Here is a 12,346-nt window from a genome sequence, read left to right on the forward strand (position 1 = left end):
CCTCCCCACAACCACATAATGAGAAATACTACACAATCTTTTGATAATGAAAAAGCTAAATTGGTATTTTTGCCGCTAATGGTTAGTGGGAATTTTACTATACAAATAGAGAAATCCAATACAAAGAATTTTTTAGTGACTTGCTATGTTAGGCGAACACTTAGGCATTAAATGTTTTGTCACTGAAGTTTATTTTAAATTGAGAGAATTATCAAGATTAATCCCCTGAAGCACAGATAAATAGGAAGTGCTGCCAAGATTTACTATAGTGTATATCAATCCAATTTCTCTGAGAGGCAGAGGCCAATCAACAACACTTGATTCACAAAGAAAATTCTGGCATCTCTTTTAAGCTTAAAATAATATACAGTAACTCATTTTACTAAATATAGCCTGGCTTGATCTCCTAGTACTAGTGCTGTGCACTGCTAAAGCAGAGACCAAGATTCAGTTCTTTGCTCTAGTCTCCCATTCTCTGGGCTAACAAAGGATAGGAATGCTTCCAAGGCTGCATGCTTTACCATGGAGAAAAGGGGAGAAAAGGAAGCTTCTTGCTTTATTCACGAATGCCCCCCTCCTGACAAGAGAAAAGCAAGGTTGACTGGGTACAAAGAGCGGCACAGAAGGTAGTGGCCACAACTTGACTGAAAATGATTCTTCATTGCTCAAGCAGAAGCTATTCCAGGAATGGAGAAGACAAATAAAGGAATAAAAAGGATATATGCTTATATATAATCAGATCAACATTGAGCCCAAATGGTTAATTTTTTCAATGTAGATGCCTAATTTGCACAGGCAAAATGCAGGTGTGTGCAAGTTATGTATGGAAAGCTCATTGATGTATGAAAAATGGGTAGTTTTGTGTATGCTTCTGCAAAAGTTGTAGATACAATTCAGACATATGGTAAAAAATTTAGCCTTTAATGCATAGATAAACTAGATTATCAGGATACACGTGGACCTAATCACATTTAATTATATTGATTTAAAGAATGAAATTTAATGATAAAATAATTGTGGTTGGATGTTTCCTAACTACCTATCACTCAAGTAAACATGATCTTATGTGCAAATATATAATTGAACAAGTTTCTTCAATTTAATGATTACTAAAAGAAAAAGCAGGTGAGATAACAGTAAATTTTCTATAACAAGCAATTATTTAAAAATTTAAATACTAGTGAGGTCAAACCAACAAATGCATTTTAATTAAAAAATGAAACCTCCATAAAACTATTTAGTAATTGCATGAATATTTCTGAATTAGTATTATAGTCATGTGAGTTTACTGTCTTGAAAGATATAGCAAAACTATGTAACTTACCAGAGACATAAACATTTGTCATTTTTAAGCAATGCCAAAAATTTTAATTGTGTGTGTTCATTCAAGACTTGCAAAGTTCTTTTCTTGATTCTGATATAAGGATGTTGTTCGCTTTTCGCAGAGATGTATGGTGGCTGTATAATTTGGTTTTTTGCCTCCAATTACATCAGAAATATTTATTTATCAGTAAAACTTTGTTTTTCAGATTTAATTATTGATCTCTGATTAACCATAGTTGAGTAGAACTATGTCATATATATGTATCAAGGCACAGTACTAGATTAAAATCTGAAGGCACTGTTATCCCATACAAGGTTAGGTATTGTGTGTCTTGAAACATATCAAGCACACAAGAATTTCCTCTAATTAGTATTAATACTCCTTGTGTAACTTAGAGACAGGACTATTTTTTGCCTATACTTTAAGTGGAAATATTATTATTACTACCGAGGTGAGGAAAGAATTTTCAGAGGGTGCTGTACATCTTAGACATGACTAGCTGAATTGTGAATGCCACCAAATTTTATCTTCTAAAAAGCAAAAATATGATGAAGATGGATCCCTTAAAAACAGTCAGGATATGTAGGTATGTAATTCACATTAATGCTAATGGGTGTTGCCAAAAGAACTTCTGGTCACTGATGGGTGGTAAAAAACAGATATCGAAAATAACTTATATTTACATGATCTAGTCTCTGAACAGGCACAATAAGTGCATTGACAATAATGGGAGTTATATTCATTTATCAAAAGGAGAATAGACCTACAAACAATATACAGATGTTTTGTAATATGTGCTTGTGCTATATAGAATATAGGCATTGTATGAGAGGACTTTACAATTTTCTTGGAAATATAAATAAATTTGACATACCATAACAGAGTCAAGTTTCTGCTTCACTTTCTGCATTCTCATAGATACTCTTGCAACACTGACAAATTGATTTGCTGGAGACATTGTTGAATCTTTCTGTGCAGAAATATGAGAAGAATTGCTAAGAATTTGTGGCCCTCTGGATGTTGTTGATGCGAGTGACCCATTGAGATCTTTTACTATTTCAGCCTCCTGCTGTGCAACTGCAGAAATAATCAACATTAACATTTTAAGTCAAGTCTTAATAGTTCCGTGAAACAAACCACACTGAGTTCATAGGTCATATTAAATTCTAAGGCTTTGCTGAACAAGATAAAGATAAATTATATATAAAAACCCTACATTAAAAGAAAGTTATTTAGGTTACATAGTTGAGTTAGGAAAGGCCAGTTTTACAATTGCCTAGGCAACCTTAATTCTGTCCCCATGTCCATGTAATGAGGCAGAGATCTTGTGGCAAAAGAATAGGATGTGATTATTGCCATTAAAGACTGTATCATAATGCATACAACAAGGCCGCAATACTAAAGTTGCATGGGCATAAATCTCTCTTGACTTTGAAATCTAAATGACTTATCTTAGGGTTGTTTGTATGTAATTTAGGGTTTTTGTATTTTTAAAGGAATACAATAAAACTAAATCTCATTATGTCTCACTATGTAACAAACCCTATATCACATATCACTAGAATATCAAGGCTGAAACCTGAACTTTCACTACTGGACAGACTTATCACTTGAGCTACAGGTCTAATTACAGTAGCGGTTAAAAGGATAGGTTGTTCTCTCCGGGAAGGGAGAAGCATTGATAACCTGATGGCACCATGAGCTGGGTCCAAGAGAAGCCTGGCCCAACTTAGCACTCTCTAATACTCCCTGCATCCAATGTGGTGGGAATTGTTGTCCAACATGGTACTCCCAGAAAGGCGGACAGGTTGCCAGGGCAATGTGCTGGGTCCCTGGGATAATCAAAGGAGGGTAACCCCACCCAGCCAGAGTCTCTCACCACCCCATTTCTACTGCTGTGGTGGCAGCTCCCTGGTGTTCCCACTACCAATCTGCTACTGCTGTTTTACCAGGGTGTGGGCCTAGTTCTTTAGAAAATTAAGGTTCAGTTATTTTGGTATGCTGTGAAAGTTCTTGAGGAACATAAGCAAGAAAAGGGAATTGACAACTTTAAACAGTTTGTAACTCAGCAAAACGCAAATGGGATTTCATGGGACAAAGAAAAGGAACTTTTCTAGCCTGAGGGCTTTCTCCCTGTCAAATTTCAAAGTCCTTCTGCAAACAATGGAGATGTTAGGAGCGTCTCAAAAAAGAATCATAGGAATCTTTAACAATGGAAAGTGTTAAGGACCCTAAATATAAGGGTCACTACCAGCTCCCCCTAGAAATACAGGGCATCAGTGCATACAACATATGAACAAGAAAAGAGTAAATTATATAAAACCCTCGGCAAAATAATTTAAAAGTTAGGTGCAGTATTCTGAACATGCCAATAGTATGGATGTGATGAATCTACAATTTAAGTTCAGTTAGTCTAGGAATATAAGGAATAGTGCAGTATTAGTATTCAGTTACCAAAACACAAAGAATTCAGCTGACAATTGTCACGTGTGCCTGCTCTGGTTCCACTGAATCTCTATCAAAATGTATGATAAAGGTGCTATCAAGAAAGCCAAATGTAAAGTTTAGAGAAAATCCCCTCGTTCCATGCTTAACAGTGCAAAAGACTTTGGCCTTATGTGCCAGGTTCCCTCCTGCCACCCTTTCCCAGTGCTTCCTTTTCCAGAGTACACTTCTGTAGGTCTGACTCCCTTCTGCCACTCTTCTCCCTCTCTCTGCTGGTCCATCTCCCTCCTGCCACATCATCACTGTTCAAGGATCTCCAAAAAGAGCAGCTTCTCTCATGTCTTGATTCCAGAATTCCCTCTTTCTTCTCTCCCCACACAGAAGTCTGATTTCCTCCCACTGTTAGTATTCACCATCCTCTAACACTGAGCTGATTCATCACAACCTTTAATCAGCAGTAGTTTTCCCTTGATAAAAATATTAGTAAAATATTACCTTAATAAGTCTATCCTACACAAGTCAAAAAAGTAGGTGACTGGCATTGATTTCAAGCAAATCATACATTTTCTAACTTCCGATTCTTATTTATTTTTACACAAATAAACTAGATTACAACTGATTAACGTAACTGCAAGTAGCAATATGGAAGAATACTGTTTTTCCAAATGGAAAGAGGGGGATTAAATTTATTCAAATAAACCCAGGTTGAGATAAAGGAGAGATTATGTACCAGTAATTAATTCATGTCTAGGAAACTACCAAGATACATGAAAAAGACTGCTTCCAGAAATGGGTTTGGATAAACAAGGGCTCTATTGCAGACCATTTTTATTTTAAAAAGGTCAATTTTCCATACAATTAAGGAAAAGTAAAATTGAAAACACCAAGTACATTTGGAAACACAAACTAAAGGATGAAGTATGACGACTAAATTAAAATGCAGGCTTCTAGTTCAGTTGAGGTTAGTAACTTGCTGGGTCCAGTCCAGCAGGTGCTCAAGGAAGTCACCAAGTGGTTCCGCTTGGGTAACTTGGACTGAAGACCCTGAGCTTGTATTTCAGTTACTTCTTTCTGCCACCAGACGCTGCTACTTCTTTCTCTCTGTAGCCTCACTGCTTCTTCTACTAAGGTTGCCCGGAGGTTCTTCCAGCCCAGCAGCACTGAGCTCATTTAAAGAACTGTCTTTGAGAAAAATTTCTAAAGTTGACAACTGAACACATTTAAGCACAGGAGATATCCTACAGGAGCAGGCCTAGTCATGCAGAGTGAGATATTCAGCAAAACAGCTCAGGGGCTGGGAACCTCAGGTTTTGGGAAAAGGCTTTTGGCAATATCCATTGCAGGGCCATTAGGGTCCAATTAGACAATCACATGGGCTAGCTGCCAGGTACCAGCGTTAACAGGTATTATCTTGATAAAAGTTGAGCCCAGCTGCCTTTTAACCACACACTTGGCTTTTACAGGTTTCAGAGGAACAGCCATGTTAGTCTGTATTTGCAAAAAGAAAAGGAGTACTTGTGGCACCTTAGAGACTAACCAATTTATTTGAGCATGAGCTTTCGTGAGCTACAGCTCACTTCATCAGATGTGTACCGTGGAAACTGCAGCAGACTTTATATACACACAGAGAATATGAAACAATACCTCCTCCCACCCCACTGTCCTGCTGGTAATAGCTTGGGTGGGAGGAGGTATTGTTTCATATTCTCTGTGTGTATATAAAGTCTGCTGCAGTTTCCACGGTACACATCTGATGAAGTGAGCTGTAGCTCACGAAAGCTCATGCTCAAATAAATTGGTTAGTCTCTAAGGTGCCACAAGTACTCCTTTTCTTTTGGCTTTTACAGTTTCTAGATTGTGGCATCAGGAAGACAAAGGATTTCAGCATTCCTTATTTAAAATTTGCCCATTGTAAACATTAGAGGGTACTTTTAAACCAGCTGATCTAAGTCAAACTATGGAAATCCTAAAAAATGGTACTAGTGACTAAAATTAATATTACTGTATGATTAACTCCTTAACACCAATGCAATAAAATCATCTTCTGAAAGCAAAGCAAATATTTTTAACCAAAAACAAAGAAAAAGTTAGTAGCAGACTGTGTCAGAATGTACCCGTGTCCACACCCGACACATTATTGTAATAATCTTTGTTCAATATCTGCCTTGTGAGGTATTATCTGAAAACTCATAATTTGCTGGTCATTATTGTTCTGGGAAAATGTCTGTGGCAGCATTGTGTGTGAAGTTATACGATTCCACTGTATGCTGTTCTTCACACATGTTCCAAACTGAGGTTGGCAAACAGGTCTGTCTCAAAGAAATATGTGCTACTTAATTTGCATTTAAGCAGTAAACAGAGTCATCAAGCAGGAAGAGAAACAAAAGAAGCTCCAACACGTTAGGAAAAAGCAGCAGGGAATGTCCTTCCCTATAGACTCTGTGTCCTGAATCTCACTTAGAAATGTTTCAGAGTAACAGCCGTGTTAGTCTGTATTCGCAAAAAGAAAAGGAGTACTTGTGGCACCTTAGAGACTAACCAATTTATTTGAGCATGAGCTTTCGTGAGCTACAGCTCACTTCATCGGATGCATACCGTGGAAACTGCAGCAGACTTTATATATACACAGAGAATATGAAACAATACCTCCTCCCACCCCACTGTCCTGCTGGTAATAGCTTATCTAAAGTGATCATCAGGTGGGCCATTTCCAGCACAAATCCAGGTTTTCTCACCCTCCACCCCCCCACACAAATTCACTCTCCTGCTGGTGCTAGCCCATCCAAAGTGACAACTCTTTACATAATCAAGTCGGGCTATTTCCTGCACAAATCCAGGTTTTCTCACATCCCCCCCACCCCCATACACACACAAACTCACTCTCCTGCTGGTAATAGCTCATCCAAACTGACCACTCTCCAAGTTTAAATCCAAGTTAAACCAGAACATCTGGGGGGGGAGGGGGTAGGAAAAAACAAGAGGAAACACGCTACCTTGCATAATGACTTAGCCACTCCCAGTCTCTATTTAAGCCTAAATTAACAGTATCCAATTTGCAAATGAATTCCAATTCAGCAGTTTCTCGCTGGAGTCTGGATTTGAAGTTTTTTTGTTTTAAGATAGCGACCTTCATGTCTGGGATTGCGTGACCAGAGAGATTGAAGTGTTCTCCGACTGGTTTATGAATGTTATAATTCTTGACATCTGATTTGTGTCCATTTATTCTTTTACGTAGAGACTGTCCAGTTTGACCAATGTACATGGCAGAGGGGCATTGCTGGCACATGATGGCATATATCACATTGGTGGATGTGCAGGTGAACGAGCCTCTGATAGTGTGGCTGATGTTATTAGGCCCTGTGATGGTGTCCCCTGAATAGATATGTGGGCACAATTGGCAACGGGCTTTGTTGCAAGGATAAGTTCCTGGGTTAGTGGTTCTGTTGTGTGGTATGTGGTTGTTGGTGAGTATTTGCTTCAGGTTGCGGGGCTGTCTGTAGGCAAGGACTGGCCTGTCTCCCAAGACTTGTGAGAGTGTTGGGTCATCCTTTAGGATAGGTTGTAGATCCTTAATAATGCGTTGGAGGGGTTTTAGTTGGGGGCTGAAGGTGACCGCTAGTGGCGTTCTGTTATTTTCTTTGTTAGGCCTGTCCTGTAGTAGGTAACTTCTGGGAACTCTTCTGGCTCTATCAATCTGTTTCTTTACTTCTGCAGGTGGGTATTGTAGTTGTAAGAAAGCTTGACAGAGATCTTGTAGGTGTTTGTCTCTGTCTGAGGGGTTGGAGCAAATGCGGTTGTATCGCAGAGCTTGGCTGTAGACGATGGATCGTGTGGTGTGGTCAGGGTGAAAGCTGGAGGCATGCAGGTAGGAATAGCGGTCAGTAGGTTTCCGGTATAGGGTGGTGTTTATGTGACCATCGTTTATTAGCACTGTAGTGTCCAGGAAGTGGATCTCTTGTGTGGACTGGACCAGGCTGTGGTTGGTGGTGGGATGGAAATTGTTGAAATCATGGTGGAATTCCTCAAGGGCTTCTTTTCCATGGGTCCAGATGATGAAGATGTCATCAATATAGCGCAAGTAGAGTAGGGGCTTTAGGGGACGAGAGCTGAGGAAGCGTTGTTCTAAATCAGCCATAAAAATGTTGGCATACTGTGGGGCCATGCGGGTACCCATAGCAGTGCCGCTGATCTGAAGGTATACATTGTCCCCAAATGTGAAATAGTTATGGGTAAGGACAAAGTCACAAAGTTCAGCCACCAGGTTAGCCGTGACATTAATCGGGGATAGTGTTCTTGACGGCTTGTAGTCCATCTTTGTGTGGAATGTTGGTGTAGAGGGCTTCTACATCCATAGTAGCCAGGATGGTGTTAACTACTACATGCTACAAGGGGCCACAGCAATGGTTCCCTCAACCCACCTAGCAATATTGTTAACCTATCCAACTATACTCTCAGCCCAGCAGAAGCAGCTGTTCTATCTCGGGGCCTCTCCTTCTGCCCCTCCACCCCCACGAACATGATACAGTTCTGTGGTGACCTAGAATCCTATTTTCGACGTCTCCGACTCAAGGAATATTTCCAAAATACCTCTGAACAACATACTAATCCACAGAGGTCTCCCTACCAACACTACAGAAAGAGGGATTCTAGATGGACTCCTCCTGAAGGTCGAAACAGCACACTGGACTTCTACATAGAGTGCTTCCGCCGACGTGCACGGGCTGAAATTGTGGAAAAGCAGCATCACTTGCCCCATAACCTCAGCCATGCGGAACGCAATGCCATCCACAGCCTCAGAAACAACTCTGACATCATAATCAAAAAGGCTGACAAAGGAGGTGCTGTTGTCATCATGAATAGGTCGGAATATGAACAAGAGGCTGCTCGGCAGCTCTCCAACACGAATTTCTACAAGCCATTACCCTATGATCCCACTGAGAGTTACCAAAAGCAACTACAGCATTTGCTCAAGAAACTTCCTGAAAAAGCACAAGATCAAATCCGCACAGACACACCCCTGGAACCCCGACCTGGGATATTCTATCTACTACCCAAGATCCATAAACCTGGAAATCCTGGGCGCCCCATCATCTCAGGCATTGGCACCCTGACAGCAGGATTGTCTGGCTATGTAGACTCCCTCCTCAGGCCCTACGCTACCAGCACTCCCAGCTACCTTCGAGACACCACTGACTTCCTGAGGAAACTCCAATCCATCGGTGATCTTCCTGATAACACCATCCTGGCTACTATGGATGTAGAAGCCCTCTACACCAACATTCCACACAAAGATGGACTACAAGCCGTCAAGAACACTATCCCCGATAATGTCACGGCTAACCTGGTGGCTGAACTTTGTGACTTTGTCCTTACCCATAACTATTTCACATTTGGGGACAATGTATACCTTCAGATCAGCGGCACTGCTATGGGTACCCGCATGGCCCTACAGTATGCCAACATTTTTATGGCTGATTTAGAACAACGCTTCCTCAGCTCTCATCCCCTAAAGCCCCTACTCTACTTGCGCTATATTGATGACATCTTCATCATCTGGACCCATGGAAAAGAAGCCCTTGAGGAATTCCACCATGATTTCAACAATTTCCATCCCACCACCAACCTCAGCCTGGTCCAGTCCACACAAGAGATCCACTTCCTGGACACTACAGTGCTAATAAACGATGGTCACATAAACACCACCCTATACCGGAAACCTACTGACCGCTATTCCTACCTGCATGCCTCCAGCTTTCACCCTGACCACACCACACGATCCATCGTCTACAGCCAAGCTCTGCGATACAACCGCATTTGCTCCAACCCCTCAGACAGAGACAAACACCTACAAGATCTCTGTCAAGCTTTCTTACAACTACAATACCCACCTGCAGAAGTAAAGAAACAGATTGATAGAGCCAGAAGAGTTCCCAGAAGTTACCTACTACAGGACAGGCCTAACAAAGAAAATAACAGAACGCCACTAGCGGTCACCTTCAGCCCCCAACTAAAACCCCTCCAACGCATTATTAAGGATCTACAACCTATCCTAAAGGATGACCCAACACTCTCACAAGTCTTGGGAGACAGGCCAGTCCTTGCCTACAGACAGCCCCGCAACCTGAAGCAAATACTCACCAACAACCACATACCACACAACAGAACCACTAACCCAGGAACTTATCCTTGCAACAAAGCCCGTTGCCAATTGTGCCCACATATCTATTCAGGGGACACCATCACAGGGCCTAATAACATCAGCCACACTATCAGAGGCTCGTTCACCTGCACATCCACCAATGTGATATATGCCATCATGTGCCAGCAATGCCCCTCTGCCATGTACATTGGTCAAACTGGACAGTCTCTACGTAAAAGAATAAATGGACACAAATCAGATGTCAAGAATTATAACATTCATAAACCAGTCGGAGAACACTTCAATCTCTCTGGTCACGCAATCCCAGACATGAAGGTCGCTATCTTAAAACAAAAAAACTTCAAATCCAGACTCCAGCGAGAAACTGCTGAATTGGAATTCATTTGCAAATTGGATACTATTAATTTAGGCTTAAATAGAGACTGGGAGTGGCTAAGTCATTATGCAAGGTAGCGTGTTTCCTCTTGTTTTTTCCTACCCCCTCCCCCCCCAGATGTTCTGGTTTAACTTGGATTTAAACTTGGAGAGTGGTCAGTTTGGATGAGCTATTACCAGCAGGAGAGTGAGTTTGTGTGTGTATGGGGGTGGGGGGGATGTGAGAAAACCTGGATTTGTGCAGGAAATAGCCCGACTTGATTATGTAAAGAGTTGTCACTTTGGATGGGCTAGCACCAGCAGGAGAGTGAATTTGTGTGGGGGGGTGGAGGGTGAGAAAACCTGGATTTGTGCTGGAAATGGCCCACCTGATGATCACTTTAGATAAGCTATTACCAGCAGGACAGTGGGGTGGGAGGAGGTATTGTTTCATATTCTCTGTGTATATATAAAGTCTGCTGCAGTTTCCACGGTATGCATCCGATGAAGTGAGCTGTAGCTCACGAAAGCTCATGCTCAAATAAATTGGTTAGTCTCTAAGGTGCCACAAGTACTCCTTTTCTTTTCACTTAGAAATGTTTTTCAGGAGAGGGGCTAACACTATAAAAAGGAAGGACAAACATTTCTCCACTCCCTCTCCCTCTGTCCTTCAATTCACTGCACCAGAAAGGACAAAGGAAGCAGCCATTGAACTTGAAAAGGGGTCCTAACCTAAGAAGTTTGGTCAGTAAGACTGCTTAGTGCATGTGATGAGAAAACTCTGCTTTGAATTTAACATAGCTTGTTAAGTTAGGCACCAGTTGCATTTCATCTTTATTTTCCCTGTAACCATTTCTGACTTTTATGCCCCTCATTACTTGTATTCACTTAAAATCTCTCTTTGTAGTTTATAAACTTGTTTCATTGTTTATCTAATCCAGTGTGTTTACACTGAAGTATCTTTGAGACTCCATTTGGGGGTAACAAGGTGCATGCATATTATTTCTAGTAAAGCAATAACAGATCTTATATAAACCTGTATTGTCCAGGAGAGGGCTGGGAAGTACAGAACACACACATATCTAGGGGGAATTCGAAGACTGTGGATGTGCTGGGTCACCCTGCAGTATTATCAAGGCTGGTAAGAGCAAAGGTGTGGCTGGCTGCAGCACATACACAGCTGGGAGTGACTTGCATGCTGGAAGCTTTTTGTGAGCAGACTGTAGGCTATAGTAGCAAAGCATTTTAAAGGGCACCCAAGGTTCGAGAGCAGAGGTGACATGGCTACTCAGTCTGGATTGTACCTTGGTATGTCATACAGATTATGCCCGAAAGACCACAACCTATGAAATGGCTTACTGATGACAAAAGATCAGTAACTTTGTTAAAACAACAGATGACTTTAACTATCAATATAACCTCAGTGTGATCCTGTTTGATTGTTCAAGATTCAACCACGTTTTCCATTAAATAGAAAATGAATTTCCAGGAGGTACATAGTTAAACAGCTATGAAATCTGTCTAATTCAAGAATGTAATTTTGTTTAGTGATTTCAAATAGCTAATTTTCTTCACTTTTATTAATATAATTTATATGCATATTAACAAATATCTATGTAGCCATACTGCAAATTAGTTCTCAGCTTTAATTTGACATGATAAATATGTATTACTTGCAGGAAATAATAGTTTGTTTCTTTGCAGAGTGCTTTCCAGAACTGTGATGGGCCCCAATTTAGGAAAGCATCCCTGTTGAAGAAAATACTAACACACATGCTTAAATGCTCTCCTGAACAGGGACAGATTTGAGAATATGCTTAAGTATTTTCCTGAGTCAGGCCTACAATCAGTTTTTAATAAAAGAGACAATTATCTGTGGTTCTCTAGTTAAACAGCTAAACAGAATAGATTTATTAGTAGACTAAAAGTTAGCATTTAATATTGACCATTAATTCTTTCACTTTAATTAGTTCAATAAAATCATGTCTGTACAGTAGACGGAGGATTTGAACCTTAATATAAAGTTAGTAGGAGTGTTGCTTTTTTTGTTTTAATTATTCACT

At 40.6% G+C, this 12,346-nt stretch overlaps 1 protein-coding gene across 11 annotated transcripts in view; it reads right to left on the reverse strand.

Moving 5' to 3' along the window:
- AHI1 (Abelson helper integration site 1) overlaps positions 1-12,346 on the reverse strand; it is a 200,642-nt gene that overhangs the window by 123,143 nt on the left and 65,153 nt on the right. For all 11 annotated transcript variants that reach the window (XM_075126766.1, XM_075126765.1, XM_075126764.1 and 8 more), the window contains one exon: positions 2,199-2,401. In XM_075126766.1, the coding sequence (XP_074982867.1) occupies positions 2,199-2,401 (203 nt within the window). The remainder of the gene's footprint in view (positions 1-2,198; positions 2,402-12,346) is intronic.

The sequence above is a fragment of the Caretta caretta genome, chromosome 3 (assembly GCF_965140235.1).
Source record: "Caretta caretta isolate rCarCar2 chromosome 3, rCarCar1.hap1, whole genome shotgun sequence".
NCBI classification, from domain to species: Eukaryota; Metazoa; Chordata; order Testudines; family Cheloniidae; genus Caretta; species Caretta caretta.